Source organism: Cyprinodon tularosa, unplaced genomic scaffold, assembly GCF_016077235.1.
Source record: "Cyprinodon tularosa strain WSP-4 unplaced genomic scaffold, ASM1607723v1 ctg35, whole genome shotgun sequence".
NCBI lineage: Eukaryota > Metazoa > Chordata > Actinopteri > Cyprinodontiformes > Cyprinodontidae > Cyprinodon > Cyprinodon tularosa.
In genome coordinates, this window is record NW_024039063.1 from 265,981 (window position 1) to 286,772 (window position 20,792).

At 36.0% G+C, this 20,792-nt stretch overlaps 2 protein-coding genes across 2 annotated transcripts; one reads left to right on the plus strand and one right to left on the minus strand.

The window, feature by feature from the left end:
* Positions 1-740: 740 nt before the first annotated feature.
* Positions 741-10,982, minus strand: kng1 (kininogen 1). Its single transcript, XM_038295088.1, has 9 exons — positions 10,847-10,982; positions 10,613-10,712; positions 7,873-8,019; positions 6,371-6,487; positions 6,219-6,294; positions 2,863-3,032; positions 2,666-2,776; positions 2,495-2,590; positions 741-1,154 (listed from the first exon to the last, which is right to left on the minus strand). Exons 2-9 carry the CDS (start codon positions 10,679-10,681, stop codon positions 828-830), a joined length of 1,113 nt encoding a protein of 370 aa, XP_038151016.1. The 5' UTR covers positions 10,682-10,712; positions 10,847-10,982; the 3' UTR covers positions 741-827.
* A 3,850-nt stretch (positions 10,983-14,832) lies between these two features.
* LOC119789848 (lysosome-associated membrane glycoprotein 3) lies at positions 14,833-20,001 on the plus strand. Its single transcript, XM_038295004.1, has 7 exons — positions 14,833-14,947; positions 16,003-16,107; positions 17,433-17,515; positions 17,722-17,847; positions 17,979-18,051; positions 18,141-18,311; positions 19,794-20,001. The coding sequence occupies exons 1-7, from the start codon at positions 14,887-14,889 to the stop codon at positions 19,931-19,933; spliced, it is 759 nt and encodes a 252-aa protein (XP_038150932.1). The 5' UTR covers positions 14,833-14,886; the 3' UTR covers positions 19,934-20,001.
* The last annotated feature ends 791 nt before the right edge of the window (positions 20,002-20,792 follow it).

A 20,792-nucleotide genomic window follows, 5' to 3' on the forward strand; every position in this document is an offset into this window, starting at 1 on the left:
ACCATGTCTCTTCTACACTGTTTACATTTTGATCTGCAATTTATAAATGGAAATGTTCATTTCACTGCTAAGTGTCGGAAAAGCTGCATGTATCAAAATTGCGTTTTGTATACATTCTGTAAATATAAAATGACAAAGTTTGTCTTATGCCAAGTCATTTATTCCACCACCTAAAAGTCATCCAGTGCAAAATAAAGACTGTTGTCAAAGAGCACAAAAGAGACCCTTTTTATTTCAGGTTTATTTTGTGTCAGATTTGTCCTTGGTGTTCCTTTTGGCTGCTGGGATGTTCTGTTTTTAAGGTCCAGTGTTGACCACAAAAGAGCTCTAATGTTGCAATATTGTAATTTATGAAAAACTGTGCAGCTGATGGTTCAAATAAAACATTTTAAATTAATTTTTAATTTACAAAAATTTTTTTCAAACCAAAAAATTACATGTTAATTTGACATATAACAATGCAACTTTAGGCACCATGTGCCTGAAAACAGGTTATTTGTTATTTTGGGATATATATCGTGTATCGTGATATAGCCCAAAGATATTGTGATATTAAATTTTCTTCATATTGCCCAGCCCTATTTTGAACCAAAGAAAAGAACTAACGTTGACTTAAACATTTTTCACAATTTTTGCTAAAGTCTATCTTTCAGCATTTCACTTGGATAAAGATCGTTTCTAGAAAGCCGTATATCATCACTGAAGCCTTGAGTAAAAGAAAAAAAGTTAAACATATTTCATCTGGAACACATTTTTTTTTTTTTTTTTTGTTATACAATACGAATAATGCAGCTTCTTGAGAGAAAATCTAAGACAGCAGGTTTATTTCACTGCATTTTCCCTAGACTTTTTGCTAGGGGGTGGTGTGTGGCCTTTATTGGCTTTGGGGAGGCCTCTGCTGGGCCTTGTGTTGCCACCGGGGGTTTGGGAGAATTGAACATTTTCCAGGGGAAGGAAGGGCAGTGGAACGGACGATCGTGCGACTTAGATGAAATTGGGCTGTCTTCCTCAGATGATTCTTCTTTGGCAGGAGCCTTGGAGGGGGGTTGTGTATCGGAGGAGACTGTGGGTGAGACGGAGGGTGTAGGGGAATTGGGGGTGGGAGGGGCCACCAGGGTCCTGAGTGGTGACCAGCCAGGGGGGCGGCGCCTAGTCTGAAACAAAGGCATAAATCATCAGATGGAGATTGGAACATAATTTCTTCATAATATGACAGCAAATTGAATATAAAGATAATTTCAGCAATTTATATAAAGTTTGACACTACGTTAAATACATATAGATTGCTATATTTCAATTGCCCACCCTAATTCATCATGCACCATTTTCCAACACATTTTTTTTCCTGAAATTAACGTCTTCCACTCTGGTTAATGGAGCCTACGCGGAAGTTCAACTGATGAAACTCATTGCTTTCCTTCATCCACCGGCGACACAGCCAACCAGCTTTGAACCACACCTCCACGAAAGCCAATCGGCATAAAAGTTCATCTTAAAAGGCCTCCGACCCGCACTTGTCTACTCCTGTGCGCAGACGGTGGATGCGCGGTGACTTCATTCAGATCACACCGTTTTAATCCACCTCCAGCCCCTCCTCCGCCATCGTAGCTAAAGCTTCATCAGAGTGTCATTCCTCCCGGACTCTTACTGCGTTCCCTGTCTCATCTCGACCGGTCTAGCAGAAGACCGCCATGTTGAGCCTGGTTCTGCCAGAGTTTTCTTTCCAACGGGGAGTTTTTTGTCTCCACTGTCGCTTCATGCTTGCTCATCATGGACAAGTTCTTTCAACCTGTGTTATCCAACTGGACTTCCATCTTCCAGGTCCCTGAGAGAACCTCTAGTATAAGCTCACGCAGTCCACTGGATCTCCCCATAAAGCTCAGCATACCGTCTCACTAACAAGCAGTCTACAGATTGACCACCAGTTTCAGGCCTGGGGGGGAAACAGCCCTATTCTTTGCTCCTGTTCATGCATATCTATCAAAATTAAGCGCTATGTTTCCTGCCGAGGTCTGAGTGCCAAAGACAAAGTAACTGTATCAATAAATTTCTCCTAATTGTCTTTTCTCTTCGTGTGAGTTTTTCAGATTGAAATAGCTTGGATGCATCAGACTGTAGTCATTATTTTGTAACTAATAACATATAATTCACAATCTGTTTTTTAGATAGATAATAGTCAGATTTTCCAAGAAAAGTTCAATAATTAAGTCCCAATCAAAAAGAAATATATCACTAAACACTTGAAATGTGTCACTGTATACAAATTTTTAATGTATGATCTTTATTTTTCTAATACAAAACCCCCACTTAGATGAAACCCTAATTGATTCAGATATTCTAGTTAGTTTCATAAACACATGTATTTTATTGTAATTGTTCATGAATAATCATCTAGAACTTTTATGGTAAAACATTAATTTTTCCTCTTGGCTGTTTTTTTTTTTTTTTTTTTTTGTCATTTTATTTGAACTTTTATACAAATTCTGTGTCTTACCACATGCAAGGCACCTTCTTCACACTGTGTATGAACCTCTGGCTGCTCGAGTCTCCATGGTGCCAAATCCACCGTAGCGTTACAGTTTGCAAACTCCTGCAATTAAATGAAAACACAATAAGAATCTGCACAAAAATGGTGGAGTCACTTTATGTTATTTGATGTATTTACCTGATTCTCCTCATCTGCGACACACAGATCGTTGAGGTCTTTGTGCTCAGCTTTTGCACAGGTGGTTTTCTTCATATCAAATCTCAGCTGGTACCTGAAACCTGCAACGACCTGCATAGGCATACACACGTCTAGTTAGCACAGAGCAGGAATGGTACCGATGGTCTTAATGTATTCCCCGTCCCATCTTAGTTTACCTGTCTGGTGGCATGGCTGACCCTGTACAAGGTGAACAGGTGAGTGGAGTTGGAAATGGAGTTAAACTTGGAGATAGATGCTGAAAGAGGAACCTTAAGGTCCTCTGAGTTCTCTTCAATATGTTCAGGGCAGCCCAAACACGGAGCTTTTTCTGGAAGAAGGAAGCTGTCTGGGAAAAAGAAAAACAGACAGCATAATGACACCATCATCAGGATAAAAGGACATTAAGCTCAACAAAAAACAGGGCAATGTTGTTCCATGACTCTCAGAAAAGGTGCTGTGGATCTGTTTTACAAAGTAGATATTTTAAATTAAAATAAAAGTATTTGTTAGCTTAAAAAGACCAAGACAATGGATCACTCAACTGGGGAGATCGATAAGGGAACACCACTAACTGCCATATGTTAAAAATGTGATAACCTTTTTAATTTAAGTGTTTTTAATCAAAGGTTTAATAAATGTTAGCAAAGGGCATCTAATCAATCCGATCAGCTTAAAATGGGCATTCAGTGGTTAAAATCTAAACATGCCTGCAGCACAGATTAAACTCGTATGACAATATGGCAACGATAACTCCACATAAAAATATATGGACATTAAATTCTTCAGGGACACAACATATTATAGCAGCAAAAAGATATTCAGTAAACAGAGGTATTTTCCATTTTGAACTTGAAAAATATTACCACACTCTTTGAAAGTTGCATCACCAAAAAAATCTATTTACATTAGACTCAGGCTGGAGCTATTAAAGCAAACAGATTAAAGTCTATGTGACAATGTTTTCCATGGAGTGATACTTTTATGCACCTTTACAGATATTATTTGCAGATAACTTTGGTATTTCACAAAAATCAATGCTTTCCTCACATTCTCCATTTTGAAATAGATCTTTCCAGGAAAAAAACGGTGATAGTGAAAAATCAGATTTAATCTCATTGGTCATGTAGAGACATACGGGTAGAGATAAGGTTCCCAGTAATCTGACTTCTCTGCAGAAGGACTTCTCAGTGACATTTGGAGGGTTTTATCATCATCACCTTTGCTGTTATGGTCAAGAATTGTTTTTTTTATCCAGGAAAACCTGTCCACGCCTTTGTTTCACTGTCTAAAAGCTATACAAACCAAAATGTAGTTTTGTATAAACTCTGTGTATACAAAATGACAATAAAAGTTTTCTAAGTCTGTTTTGTATTACTTAGCTGGCATTTATCATCTATTTACCTTTTTTCTTTGGGTCATTGTTGAATCAAATTATACATGGTTTTTGAAAGATGAATCAATGTCTGTATTGTAATGTTTCAACAATTAGTGTGTATTTAATTACTTACTTATTCACACATTAATTAATTACTAATTTGTGAAAATTAGAAATTTGTACTTGATATAATCTGTTCCAATTATAGGATACCTAATGTTTTGTATCCTGTATGAGATTGAGCCAGCACATTTACAAACAATGGTTGCACCCCCATTGTGGCCCAATTGTTGAAAAATGCATACTAAAGTGCCCCTTTGGGAGCCAAAATGAGTGAAAGCCCTTTGGGAAACTCCTCCAACTCCCATTGTCATTGTGACACAGCACACCCAAGTGAACACTGCACACTGTGAAATTGCATTTATGCCTCACCCGTGCAAGGGGGCAGCCCTCAATGGCGCCCCAAGGGAGCAGTGTGGCGGGACGGTACCATGCTCAGGGTACCTCAGTCATGGAGGAGGATGGGGGAGAGCGCTGGTTAATTACTCCCCCCACCAACCTGGCGGGTCGGGAGTCGAACCGGTAACCTTTGGGATCCAAGTCTGACACCCTAACCGCTCACCCACGACTGCCCATCGTGAGTGCTAAAGTGGCCTCTTGAGATCCATCCATCCATCCATCCATCCATCCATCCATCCATCCATCCATCCATCCATCCATCCATCTATCCATCCATCCATCCATCCATCCATCATCCAAGCTGTCGCTTCCAATAAATTAATGCTCTATTTCTATAGATGATAAACTTCACCCAGTCAACTTTTAGGTCAAGTCATGCAGGTATTTCCCTCTCAGTTGAGTTGAGAATTGAAAAGGCAAAAAACTACAGGTCAAGAGAATCAGTGGATGGTGACATGATAAGACATTTCGTGAAAACTCACAGCTAAAATAAACCCAAGATATACATAAAGCCTTCTTACCTCCAATTTATCTCCCTTTTTTCAACATTGTCAACTCTAAAGGAAACACCTACCTTCAGAAATCCCCTATTTAGTGACAGAATTCCATCTGTGTGAAATTTTATCTGAGTATGCTACAACTGAAATTAAACCTGACAGGCAGGGAAATGAGAGCATGAACCAGACAAGCAGCAATGACCTTTATGGTAACTCTAGAGGAGCTGCGCTACAGCTCGTGTTGGAATGTCTCAGTCAAAATAAAGACAGTAATTGCAACTAAGATTCAATGGCACAAATGCTCTCCAATTAAGGTTTTTGTGCAGTAAGAAAAAAGGTTTTAAATCATTTTAAATCCTACCAAAAAAAAAAAAGTTTTTTCTGCAACAGCTCTAGTAGATTTGTTTTGTATATTTTTCTTTTCAATTATCAGTTACCAAAAGTTAAATTAAGGATGTATGATATTTAAATGCGAATCATTTTAGAATTTGAAAGTCGCCACACTAAAGTTTCTCTAACCTCTTAGCTTCCATTTTAACTTAGCATCCAGGGGAGTAGACATTAAAAGATTAATGTCACAGAAAAAAACAAAACAAACAATGGATGAAACAGCTCAGAGGGAAAACAGGTCAAGGCAGGTTATACAATGCAAACCTTTAAAATAAAAAAAGATCATCTTAAAATGAGCTCTAAAATGCACAGCCAACTAGTGGAGGGAAGCCATACTTGGTATCATGTGTTCCCAGATCCTTACCAATCTAATTAGAAGCAGCAGCAGCTGTATTCTGGGCAAACTGCAGCTGTTCAGGGAAAGATGGCTGACTCCAAGGTAAAGTGGATTACAGCATAGCGCAATAAAGCCAGTGTATAGAAAGCAAGAATAACTATCATCAAAAATCCCTGTCCATCCAATTCTAAAACAAGTTAGATCTGTCTAGTCTAAATATGACACACAGGTGCTGGAAGTCATGGGGAGGTTCAAAGAATCTAGTGACAAAAACTATTCCCTTAATGTCTTTATCTTAATGTAAGATTATTCTCATTTACTTACATTTAGATGTATAATTCAACTCTATGACATTTAATTTTGTTATTTAGCTGCACCCATTGATAATTCTTGTGGATGCATGTTTTGTAAAAAAAAAAAAAAAAAAAAGGGTGATTTTTGTTTTTTATGAAGATCTTTCATGCATCTACTCACCGATCATACAATCCACCTGTTTGGTGTCGGCTTCTGATTCTGTCATGTGGACTGTAGCGTTGCATGAAATTGGTGCCTGTAGGAAAACAGGTGAAGTTTCTGCTTTGTTTTATGTCATAACCAGTATGCATTAATAACTGTAATGGTGTTACCCTATGTCCAGTTGGCAGATAGTCACACTCTGTCCAGGGTTTGTTGTCCCCCACTATACACTCACTCCTCCTGCTGGTGAACTCCAATGAATACACAGAGTCTGAGCCATCTTCTGTCTGTACACATACACAAATACTCACAATCAGCATGTAACAAAGATCAATAGGTAAAAAGAACTTGTCAGTTATCATTAAAACAGCTTTGTTTGGATATTTCAACACTTAGAGTTTTTTTTTTTTTAAATGCACACCTAAAACAACATTATAAATATTGGTTGATTACATATAAACCCCCACACCTCTCCCCTGGTGAAAAAGGCCCAAAAATTGCTTTTTTTCAGGAAGATAAAGCAATCCAGAATTTCGACTCAGCTACTAAGAAATGTTTACAGAGGCAGAGTGGAAAGCCTCCGATGTCTCAGCATGACGTGTGGAAAGGAAGGATGTCTGGACTCAGTTTATGCTACAGGAGTCCAGAAGAAGGACAGACATATTGCCACTGATCCCATCCACTCGGACCAGGAGCTGTTTGTCCATTTCATGACCAATGTCCGATCATAGGCTGCTCTTGCATAAGTTGCACTTTAAGTAAATGCATCATGTTAAATCCCTGTGTGTTTTTCAGGTGATCTAAATGCTCCAGTTTTCCTAATGGCGAGCATTATAAAGTTTATATCATTTTTTTTATTATCTTACCTTTTAATTACTTCCTAAAGTCTTTTAAGGTTGTCATTCACACCAGACACTTTAATTTAGTCTGTGTTTTATATTTGGGCTTTCTGAGCAGAGTGTCTCACCAAGAATTTCTTAATTGCCTAAAGACAAAAAAAAAAAAAAAAAAACTCCTAATTTTTTAAGTACTTAATGTTTCACTATTCCTAAACAATAAATGCAGTTGATGCAAAAGTTGAAGTTAAAGCGGCACTGTGTAACTTTCAGCCAATAAGGAAACTGGACCTGTAACTTCTGAGTTTTTACACCCCTAAAAGTTATTGACCTGAAATATTCATTAATTTATCTAAAATTAATCTTAGACTTACGTCAACAGTGCTGCTTTAAAGGTATAGTGGACGATTTTTACGACTTTTTGAAAAGGCCCGCCCTCTCCACTTAAAAAAAAGAAAAAAAGAAATGCACATGCACAACCCTGTACCCACTCCAGAGAGGGCCAAACGCCTGTTAAATGTGTGAGAGAGCATGCAGGAGCCTATTTCTCCTCGTGCACTCTGTTGAAAAGTTGCTGTTTGCATTGCTTATACAAGCTTACTTTCCAAAAAAAACTATGTTCACTATGTCAGACTCACCACTGGTAAGTGAAAATGGGGACTAGCACATAGGATGGCCTTACATAAAGATATCACCAGAATGATCGACAATTAGGAAAACCTCTTATTTTTATGATCCACCCGTAAAAAGAAAACCCTCCACTGTACCTTTAACAACAAGATAATGATTTCTTTGCACTTCTACAGAAAGTTGTACTTTTTTTTTAGGAGCTGTACCTTTCTGGCGGATGTGATCTGAAAGAGAGCCAGCTTGTATCCAGTGGTCAACTTGTCGTTGAACTTGTGCAAGGCGCTGTGGGCAGCCTTTTGCACGTGCATGTCATCACAGAAGACCTGAACACCCTGCTCAGTCCCCTCAGCATCCTGGACAAATCAAAAGAAACAGAGAGCTGGCATCAAACTCAAAGAGGATAGATCATGTTTCTCTGATGGCTTTGCTGCATCAAGTTGAAGTGAATATTAAAAGTCACACAAAGTATAAAGTAGGCTTATAAACCACCTGCCTGTTAAAATCCTGCAGGTCCCTTGAGAGGTGAGACCACATGATCCTTAAAAAGTAAGGCACTTCGTTCTTCCTAATGATGGTTGAAATGCTTGAAAGTGGATAATGTAATGGGTCGTTAAAGCAGTGTTTCCAAACCTTTTTTGACTTGTGTACCCCTTTGGGTATTTTGTCTTACCATGGGTAACCCCCTCAGTCAAAATCATTGATGATTATAAAATAAAAACTATTTAACCTAATCTTTTAATTTGCACATTTAATTATTTCCATCTAAAATAAAAAACAACATAAATGTGTTGCCTGGAAGTTGCCGAGGAATCTTAATAAATATGAGAAAAAATCCTGTTATAAACATGTATCTATAAAACTTGAGCTCCTCTCAGTAACTCCATTTAAACTTGATGAATTCAGAACAAAATACAGAACAAAAATTATTGTCAGACTAACTTAATTAATTTTACTTTGTTTTCATCAAGACACCTGAGCTGCTTTGATGAGCTCTGATAGCTCAGTGTGAAAAACAGCTGATCCCAGGCTGTTCTTTTCTTGTAGTCTGTTCCTCTGCTTGGTTTTGATGTGTGTCACAGCTCAAGATGAACTCAAAAATAGAAGAAAAACTTACTTTTTTGTTGATAAAATCTTGTTTAATTTTTCCATTGGGCTCTTAAAAAGCAAAACAGATCCCTGCCCTGTTTTATTTTAGTACCTAATAAATAAAATATTTTCATGTACCCCTTGTAATGCTCTCATGGACAACTAGAGGTACGAGTACCCCTGGTTGGGAATCACTGCTCTAGAGACTCAAAGATAATCTTTTAACATTTTTTCCTCACAGATGAAAACTAGCCATTAGATCCAGAATTAAGTCATAAATACGCTTCTAATTAATTAATTTAAAATATTTTGATCGTTCATTTCATAATTTACACTGAATTCATTACTTACTAATTTCATTTATAATTTCATGAATGAAGAGTTCTCATTAATGTTTTCCATCTGAATTAGTTATTATCCTTGTGGAGATTTTAAAGGAATCTCAAATTCTTTAAAAGTTTTTTAAGTCTACTTTGGTTTTTATTAAATTACTTCTGATGTGGTCCTGCCTCCTCACATTTAGGTTCGGGAAAGTAAAGAGTTCAACCTTAAATATTGTTCTTTAGATTTGTGAGATTAGTGAATCATAATCAATATAATTTATTGTAGTTTAATCACTCCACACTTCTTTTCACCTCATTTGTGCTTTAATTATGATTTGCTTTAATAACAGACAATCAGAACTGTCCCATGGTTATATGTGGTCCTAAGCAGAATTTTATTCGTAGGCTCCAGTTTCAGTTGAACCAACCATTCACCCCAGGAACCATTTTGACCTTGACATTTTACCCATTTATCAGCTGACAAGCAAGCAAACTATAGAATGTATTTTGCTTCACAAATACATCAGCAACTGTAAATCATTTATTAATAAACACCCAAAATAAACTGTTTAATTTAATCATTATCTTTATATTTATCAATATTTTCTGTTCCTTGGTAAAAAGTCACACATTGCTCAGTCTTTAGCTGCAGAAATGCCAAATAAGTCCGAAATTTGTTTATATCTGGTAATGTGATTTTTAGGCTTTCAAGATTTTCTATTATATCTTTTCAAGCTGCACATTTTATTTTTTTTTTGTGAAAATTGAATTACTCATAAATGTTATTCATGCCTCAGGCCGGGCCGGCGTCATTAGAAATGTGACACCTAAGAAGATATGCTACTTTAACAAAGTAATACCTTCCCATTGATTGCTTTGCGATTAAATATTTTGTGATTTTGATCAATCGTTTTTTTGTCGGATTTCTTTTTCTTTTTGCCTAAGTTTTAGAATATTTTCACTGAGTGGTTCTGATGCATTTTACTGCATTTTATAAAAAAAAAAAAGAAAGTTTTTCATTAGTATGCACTAATTTTTTTTATTTAGAATAAGAAAAATGTTAAATTAATTATGATTATTATTTGACTAATTCACTGGGCCGCCACTCAACAAAGCAAAAGGGTGTTTGATTGAATTCAGAGCAGAATCTATGGCTATTACTTCCACGCTTCACTTTTTCTGCTTAGGTGAAGTGAGACGTGCAGATCGGAGTGTGGAGAGAGAACTCCAAGGTGCTTTTTAGGGTCACTGATGGCAGCTCAGAGACGACTTAGATTAGAGTTTGGTCTCTTATCTAAACAAAGTTAACTGGACATTGATATGGTAATCAGATAAACTAAAGCTAGAAGAATTAAAATCAACATAATTCTTCCAACAGCTCAGACATTTGCCAGCAATTAAAAGAATTTGTTAGAAACTCAGTAAAAATGCATTGTTTTTTGTTTTCAAAGTGTGCTAGAGATGAACAATCATGTTCTCTGTCTTTAAAAAGTTCTCATGTGTGTGTGTTTTTTTTTTAACCCAGTCTGGTTCTTACCTGCCCAAAAACGGAGCTGCAGAAGCACAGCAGACCCAGAGCAAACAGCACCACTCCGCTCCTCATCATTCAAGTCGGTGGCTGCCTTACTTTTCTATTACTGCACATCATAGAACAAAAAAATCAAACAAATTATAAGACTGTTTACATCCTAATCCTACAAGGAATCTAAACATTTCTTTTATACCCTAGAAAACAAGCTTTTCCTATTGAATTATTCCAAATCAGGCTTACAGTTGGTGAAGATGGAGGCCTGTTGGTCTAGAAGAGGAAAATCCTGACTCCTCTTTCTCTTGTTCAGATGACTGAGCAAAGTTCTCTAACTGTAGCTGGAATTCCTGAGAAAGATGATAACAAATGTACGGTGGACTGAAGGGCAGAAAGGACACAAACACACACACACACATAGGACAATACCCACCATGCACAGCTGGTAAAAGAGGAGTAAATGTTTGCTCTTTGGTTTGCCCTCCCACATGTTGAGTCAATACATCAGTCTGTTTCAGAGGCAGAAAGATTAAAAAATAAAACATACGAACTCCTCATTATCCTCAGAATCAGATAAACACAAAGAGCCACTTATAAAAAACTAATTTTAACCACATTGACTGTAACATTTGTGTTTACAGGTCACTTTTAACATGTTCATTGTGTTTTTGTGTCTATGTTTGATGTGGGACTTTGTCCCGGTCGACCTTTAGCCTTGGTCACTCCGATTTCCCCAAAAAACAAGCTAAAGTGAGCTCAGATTCAACAGCATCCATCAAGATCAACAAATTATGAAACCTGCTCTGTGGATCTGCACCTGTGTTTGCTTGTTTATGGTTAATAAGTCACCTCAGCCCCATTTAGAGATGTGAAATATAGAAAGTTCCATCATTCCTAAACAACTTGCATTTGTTTATTCCAGATTATATATCCTCAAGTTTTAATCTCAGGTGTATTTTTGTTGATCTTTGTGTGCTGCTGTATCACCTAAACAAATTCTTCATATATGTAAAACATTATTTAAACATAAAACCTTTTTTATTTCTGATTCTAAAGTGTAAAATTAAAACAAAATCTGGTAGTCAATTTCTTTTTATTTTCTTATTTTTACTGTATTTGTAACTATGGTTTAGAAAGTGTCTTATTTATAGACCTTTTTTCAGAAGTAACAAAGAACAGATTTAATTAACCCTGAGTTGTTCAGGTTTGAACAGTTATACAACTTTACTGATCTCCACAAGCAAGAAAGTGATATCTATATCTTAATTCATTAAGCATTTTCTCTCCAGTCCACCTTTGGTCAATATTACATATTCAGGTTTTACATTGTAACTCAAACACTCTTAGAAAGTTGCATTTATTGTCCATTTATTGCATCCAACAACAGCTTTTTTGTATAATTCTGGCTCAATTTAACACTTTTTGCACTCTTTTCAAAACTATCCATTTGGGAGATCATTTAAAAACAATCAGTCAAAGCTAATTTTAAAGTCACTTTAAGATAATTGTCCCATCCAGTTAAAGTTAGCAATGATAAGATAGTTAACAATCATTTTAAAGAATGTCAAGGCAGTTAAATGCTTTCCATTTAGCATTACCATTAGTTTTACCATCTAAGAGCATGATAATGGTACCATAATGCTCGACAGTTACCTTGATCTTCTCCAGCAGGGTTGTTGTTTGTAGAAAGCTGAAATTTTCAGCTGGGCCTGAAGGGGTCAGTTTAGAGCAGGGGTTCCATTCCTTTATATTTTTTTATGGAGTATGACAGTTTCTATAAATATTTATTAAAAAACAGCTTCTTCCTTACTGAGTGCCCTTTGTGTCCACTCGGCACTGAAATCATCTTCCTGTGCATAACCACTCTCTTTAACAATCTAAGCCAGCCTTCTCTTGCTGTTTACACTTGCAAACATATCTTTGACAGATCAGCGTAGCTCCTTCAGGCATTTGAAAAGTTCGTCTAATGATGACCGAGAGAGGTCCACAGTCTTTGTCTGATTGGTTAAGAGTTTTCTATCATGTCAGGCTATCAAAGTTCCATTTTCTACAACAAGATTAAACATACACTCAGCATGGTGAACTGAAAACTTTAATAAAGAATATAAACAAAACACTTACAGCAAAGAAACCAGGTATAAAGTTAGGAAGAAAACGAAGAATCTATGGATAAATGAAAACAACTGAGGGCTTAAATAGAGCAGATAACAGGTGTAGGCTATAGGCTAAATGCAGAGACACTGGTGAATGGAATCTACTAATAAACTGGTTACCCCTGACTGAGGAAAAACTATTAGAAGGGGCAGACGGGGAGCTACATGGTAAAGAAACTAACAGAATCTACTTAATCACACAGAATAAATAAAAAAAAAAACAATGGCATGACCAAATGGTAACCGCAAGAAATGCATGTTTTCCTTCCAGGAAAAAGAACACTTCTGGCAAACCCCAGATGGCAAAAATAACAGAATATGGCAATAACTATAGAACATAATAATAAGGAAATTGCAGAAAAACCCGAACACAAAATAAAAACTGCAGCCCACAGAAAGCTCCTCATCATCACATGTACAACGAAGCTTTATGTTTAAGGTGTATTTTAACCAAAAATATCCACATATGTCCCTCTAATTCACTGCTAAAAAACAGGGAGCTCTTTTGTTGATAGACTTTTTTGTCCTAGGTACACAAAGAAGCTCTACAGCAGATCCTTCCTCCCAGCTGCTCTTAGACTGTAAATTCAACAATGCTGATATATGTATGTTTTTACCTACCTATCCTATCCTGTCATGTCCTGTTGTATTCTATTCTATTCTATTCTATTCTATTCTATTCTATTCTATTCTATTCTATTCTATTCTATTCTATTCTATTCTATTCTATTCTATTCTATTCTGTTCTGTTCTATTCTATTCTATTCTATTCTATTCTATTCTATTCTATTCTATTCTGTTCTGTTCTATTCTATTCTATTCTATTCTGTTCTGTTGTTCTGTTTTATTCTATCCTGTCCTATTCTGTTCTTTTCTATTTTATTGTATTCTGTCCTGTCCTGTTCTGTTCTATTCCATTCTGTTCAAATCTATTCTATTCTATTGTATTGTATTCTATCATATTATATTATATTATTTTCTATTGTATTCTATTCTTTTCTATTATGTTCTGTTCTGTTCAATTCTATTGTCTTATATTATATTCAGTGCAATGTTTAAGATGATTTATTTCTGACCACTTGATGAGTTAAAGTTTCAGTCATGCATTGTGAATTCTTTACATCCGTTGTTACCTCTGTGCACTCATGGTGACACCTCTTTTCATATGCCTGGGTAAGCAATACTGAACTCCTCCCATATTCTATTCTATTCAATTCCATTATGTTATATTCTATTCAGTTCTATTCTATACTATTCTGTCCTATTTTATTCCATTATGTTGTATTCTATATAGTTATATTCTATATTCTTCTGTATTATTCTATTCAAATTCTATTCTGTTTTATTCTATTCTATTCTTGTCTCACATAATAGCCCTCTATTCATATGTAAATATTTAGTCATAACTGTAAACCCAATTTTGAAATATGATCACCTACACCAGGCTCCTTCAGTTTTTCAATCACCCAAGGTGGTTGAGTTACACCAATTCTCCAAGAAACAGAGCTGCAGATATTCTGATGACACCACCTGTAATCAGAATATCTGCACCACCAGCTCCAAGTTTTAGGGAGGAATGTATCTTCACATGGGGTCAGGTGTGTTTGGATAGTTTTTATTCTTTGAAATGAATGAAATCAGGATTTTAAACTTTACTTAATGATGTGAAACCTCTGAATTTTACAAAAAAGCAGAAATATGGAATGGGAAAACACTTTCAGTATATGCTCATCATTAAGTCATATGTAACTCATTGAGGGGGAGGCGGAGAATAAACCTTTTTAAAACACAATAAACTGAACTTATTGCCTGACACCTCTATAGGAATGCTGTTAAATCTACTGAATAACTCATCATCTTTATGTGTTTTTACCATAAATAAAATCCTGCATTATTCACATGCAATGTTTAAGGTGATTTATTTCTGACCACTTGATGAGTTAAAGTTTCCATCATGCATTGTGAATTCTTTACAGCCGTTGTTGCCTCTGTGGTCTCAGTGTTCGTGGTGACACCTCTTTTCATATGTCTGGGTAAGCAACGCTGAACTGCTCTCATATTTACGAATCACACCACAGCTCCACTTCCTTTGAGAATTCATTTCGTCTACCTCTTCGCTGTTCTTCGTATACCATGCTGCTAAAGGCTCGTACGAACGGACTGGTTGTTTTCCTCCTAACTGCTTTCCTTCCAGGTAATTTCAGCTATACTTTGACATTGTTTTTTACACACATTATTTGTTTAAAATTAGTAAACAGGTCACTTTTTGTTGGTCCTCTATTGATTTTTGAATATTTTAATATAAAGGCAGCAGTGATCACTGAAAAGTCAAATGTCAGATTTTTTTACATAAACTAATTTCTGTGAAAATAAGCTAATCAAACTAATGTGTTATAGAATATACACGTTTAACTGAGTGTTGAACATATCTCTATAGACTAACATAACTCCTGACTTTGCTGATATGATATAAATGTTCATGCTGGTGGTTTCCTCTTCCAGGCAGTAATCATTGCTTTAGAGGTCTCTGGTGGTGCTGCAGTTTTGTTCTCTCACACTCTGTGGGTTTCAGCCACAGATGGTGTGAATATGATAGAGAATTTAGAAGATAACAAAATCTGCTGTTTTTTTTTAAACTATTGTTTTTCAATTGTCTTTGTGATAAGAAGAGTTTCAGTCACTTCTAAGCAACAACAATGTGGCTCCATTCAGATAGATGTATTTAGTGTCACTTGGTGCTGACTGTGTGGATCTGGTCCTATTTATTGTCAGTTAAGGAAAGAATTAATAAAATGATATATTGTTCATTTTCCAACTTAAGAATGTTTGGTTTTATCTGATTTTTTAAAGGCCTTACATTGATAAAAATCTTGCCCAAAAATGTATGAAAACCCCAAAACCATCCGTGGCCATTACGAATTTAGTACAGTTCTTGTGGTCCATGGGTCTCACTAAAATTCAAGCCTTAGTATCTTGATCTCTGCTTTTAACAATGGATGCATCCATGTTTGTCCAATTTTATGCACATATTATTTAAAAGTGAAGAGTAAGGGCGCTCTTACTGAAGTTTTTATGGTTAAAATTTAATTTAAAAAAAATACTGAAAAACTACAAAGAAATCAATAATCCTGTCAAATTGAAACCCTAATATTGTATCCCACTTTCCCAGCTGCAGTTTCAAATTCATAAACTTGCTTAGTAAAAATTGAAAAACAAACTTCAGAAGTGATCAGGATTCTTCTTTATCAGGTTTCCACCTACAGAGGAACGGTATCTCCATTCTGCCCCGGTTGGACCCTGAGACTCGGTTTTACCGGCCTGTTCTTCAACACAATGAGACCCTTCCCACACCTGGTGAGCACTTGAATTACGACAAACCCACAATACATTTTACAGCCAGACTGCATGTATACAGTGGCATAGTTATGAGTTTAGGAACCATCAAAACTTTCTACATGAGATAAGGTCAAAACATCAGGACATTTCTTAAAAAGAACCACAGTCATGTTTTTGGACTGTGGGAGAAACCTGGAGAAAACCCACGAATGCACAGGGAGAACATTCAAACTCCATGCAGAAAGGAATCGTACCTGGAACCAATGTGCAGCCTCTTAAGAAGAAAACCGTAAAAGGTCTTTAAGAAGAACCTTTTAAGAAAATTTGCCATAGAAAATATTGTCTTAATGTCTTTTGAAAAGAAATCTTGAATGGACAAACTTAAGAAGTGACATTTAACATAATCAGTGATCCCTCAAACCCCCCCTCATGGACTGTTCTCCCTGTTGTCCTCTGGGTAAGAATTCGCAGCATTTGATGCAGGTCCAGCAGATTCCAAAACAGTTTATTTCCCACCGCGATCAGAGTGCTGAATGTTGAGAAAACTCTTAATCATTTCACAGACTCTGCATCACAGTGACAACCCCAAACCAAAACACTGCATAATTGCACCATATAAAATTAATGCTCTTAACTTCCATATCAGTGCATTCTTTTGCACCATGTTTTTTCTACCAATGTTTAAATTTGATCACTGCTTCACTTTAAGAAATAGAAATATCATGAAATCTGTACAAAACTAAATTCAGAAGCTGTCTAAGTCTAAGAAAATGATCATGATGTTTGTTGAGCTTTCTCCTCAAGTTTAAATCCCCAAACAGGACTTTCAAGTCCAGAGGTCCAAGCTCCCATGATGTGCTATCCAACACTCTGCTTTTTAAAAGCAAAAATGTCTGAATGTCTTTCTAAAATAACCCCCAAATGAACAGATAAAGTCCCCAGGCTCCCCTAACAGAGCTATTCCTATAAGGTTCTAATAGGAGGAATTTTTGCAGCAGGAGTATTTTCCTAGGGACCCATTAAAAGCAATCTAAGTAAAGCAGATATTGCCAATAGACACAGCAGTGAAACAGCTTTCCACACACATCTGACACATTCATAGCAGAAGAAAATTAAATTAGACTGATATTCATTTTTAGATGACATCATCACTGCATAATTGAACTATTTTATTGTAATCATTTATCATACTAATTAACAAATCAGCACAAATAATGTACAGCTTAAAAAAGGGCCAGGTATAAAAACAGCTCAGGAAGATACACATTATAGAGTTTGCATAACTAATGTGGTATAACCAATGAGAGACTATGTGCACAGCTTGCATTTGTTGTGTTTGTCAGGAAGCTACATGCTGCGAGACTTTGATGGAAGGCCGTGCATCAAAGTCACGATGGGAGCAGAGTATGTGGTTATGGAAAACAAGGTCAGAAGCTCAGAATACTGATCACCAATCTGTATGTGTGTGTTCATTCTTAGCTTTTGCACAAAATGTGTGTTTGGAATAAATCTTGAGATGCTAAGCTGATTTTCCTTTCAACTTTATGATGCATATACTCCTTTTTAAGCACTTGTGCTACATCCCATATAAATTAAAGGTGATTAAATGTTTTCCTCCTCTTGTGTATTTAGATAAACTGGTATTTCAACCTTGATCCATCCAGAGTAACACTGAGTGGTAAGTGCGGCAAAGAAGAAGCCCTTCTTTATCTCATGCTGCCGGGTAATTCGGGAAGTCTGGAGTTTACCTTCAGAAAGGTAATAAAGCACAAACTGGTTCTACTGGATGCTTGGAGTGTTTTTTCCCCCACAACATATACAGTGAATTTCTCCACGTTTAATATTTTATCCCTGTAAAATTTCACGTTTAGATTTATTTTTTTCAACAGGATGAAGATAATTTCTATGTCACCAAACTAGCGGCTCAATTGTCCCCCCTTCCTGTTTGCAAAGGATGCCCCAGTAAGAGCACAAATAGATAACACAGTATAATTTATCTGCAGCAATATGATCAAAACTCTGGGATTGTTTCTGTCTTTTTTTCTGTACAGATAAAACATATTCTGGGTTTCTATCCCAAAAGAGGCTTTTCAAAGCAGAAGTTTATCGGAGCTTCAAGTGCACATCGGAGTCGCTCCTTTCTGTCTCTTCCGAGCTGCAGATCAAGTTGGTTCCTCTGCAGATGCAGGCCTTTGGTGTCCCTAATGGGCAGTTTGGAAAGGGTAGGAGTTGCCAATAAATCTGAGGCCTAGTGAAAGGGAAATGTAATGTAATTTAAGGTTCATATAATGTAAGAAAACAAGATCAAGAAATATAATTTCTGAAATTTTCCAATATTAATTTGAACATTAAACTCTATAAAGTGAACCCAGAATTATTTTAATCAAAAAAATAAACCCAGAATCATGGTTTGGGTAGACCTTATTAAAAACTGTAGGGATTAGGGTCTACCTTCCTTTAATTTAACATTGATATTACCCAGAACGAGCTGTTCCTCCAAATCATATGAACAGATGAAAAGAAAACTGGGTAAATAAAGGAACTGCAGGGATTTAGAAAGTGCTGACCGAAGAGCACTTTAAAAACATTTAATTTCCTGTTGAGGTTTAAAAGGACACAAACTAAGTTTGTCAAAACAGATTTTGAAATAATAAAAAAAAAAATGATAAGAAAACAAAAGGAGATGCTAGACCAACAGGTCATGGTGCAGAGGTGACCAACAGGTTGTGGAACTGAGCAATGGAATACTGAGCCTTTAAACTGAAGAATTCAGCAGAGAACAATAAGATAAAACATGAGTTTAGGCACGTATGATCAAAAAAGATACCCAGATTAGCTAATTGGAACAAATGGGGAGCATCTGTGGCATAAGGAAAGTAGGGGAGCTGAGTGATGCACAATGAAACCCTCTGAAGAAAACTGTAAACAGAGATCTTAGGGGGAAAAAAATCCAAACTTACAAAGAACAGAAGACAAAACCAAAATCTGAAACTCAACACAAATAAATGAGCCAAAATGGCAAAACTCTAAAGTTAAAGTCAACGACAGAATATGACAAGATCAGTTAGAACATAATGAAGAATGCTGGAAACACAAAAGAAACACAAATATCAGACTCCTGGAAAAGAAAACATCTAGTTTATTGTTAAACTTAAAAAGATATATATTTAAAGTGTCTGTATATTTAAAGTCTCACAAAACTTTGGAGAAAAAAGCATCATAAAATGATAAAGCTAGGAATCTTGGTGTATTGCAGCATTGTGTTTCCTGTATTTGTATCCTTCATGCTTCTGCAAGAAGGAGGAGAAACTTCATCTTTCAGCACAAAAATTAAGATGGTTGGAAAATGTTTTCTCATTGAAAGTCTGTGTGATGATCTGAAAAGAAGAGACACCCCAGCAATCTTAAATTGCAGGATGTGCCATGTTGTTAGACTGCTCCCCAAAATGACTAGTTGTTCTACTTAATATTAGTTTAAATTGGAGAGCCCATTAATTTTTCCCCACAAAAAAAACCTTCAAAATGTTTTTATTCTTGTGTTGACAAGGTAATAAAACACATAAAAGTAGAAGATGCTCTGATTTCTCTCTCTTTTTTTTTTTTTTTACATCAGAAAAGCTCACTAGAAACTGCAGAGAAAAAAATGATATATGAAATGTGTATTTTACAAATCAATGTCTTGAATGTTCTTTCTTATATTACAGAGGATGAATGTTGGGCTGATTTCAACCGGAGAGCAATACCCATCATCATTGGGTCCATAGTACTGGGATTCATTTTGAGTGCTGTGCTAAGCTTCCTGATCATCAGAGATCGCCACCCACCAACATATGAAAGACTCTGATCACACTCTCAGAAAGAAACATTGTGTTAAAAAAACAAACAATTAAACCAAATAAATAGAGGGCTTTGCAAAACCATTTACATATTTACATATCCCTCTGAAAAGTGGCAAAATTGCAGTATTTCATTGTGATTAAATGTGATAGTAAACAAAGAAATCTGCATACATATATTTTTATGAATAAAAACACTAAAAATGAATATTGCTTACCCATTTTCTTCTGCCTTTTGGATTCATTACTAAAACAAAACCATTTTGTCTGCAACCTGGGAGAATTTTGGGCCATGTCTCTAACAGCTTTCATATTTAGAGATTGAAATTTGTGGTTTTCTGTTGTTGCTTCAATTAGTTAGATATAAGTCTAGACTTTGACTAGGCCATTCTAACATTTGATCTAAAACATTCCCATGTACCCCTTGTTTACCAATAGGCTACATGAGTTCTAGTCTTTATGAAAAATAAAGCGTGAATAAGAGTTTTGTAATGAATTTAAATGGATTAAGAATAAAATAGAAACCACAGGTCAGGAGTAACACACATATCGGCAACAGCTTCAGCTAGGTTTCTCGCAGACCAGAATAAACAGATTAAATACCCTTTTTCTTTTATCATAAGGCTGTTTATTTAGTTGCTCAATTTCTATACCTTCATTTTTGATTCTGTTTTGTTGAAAAATAAAAATCAGGGTCTCCTCTGTGTCAATTAATCTATGTTTTAATAAAAAATGAACAGAATCTCAGTGACCCTGATGTCCATCACTGGGAGTTAAAGCTACCAGAAAATGGTTTACTGTCATTGCCATTAGTTGAAAAGAAAAACACTGCCCCCGGCTGGTGATATTTTGTAACTACACTTTCAT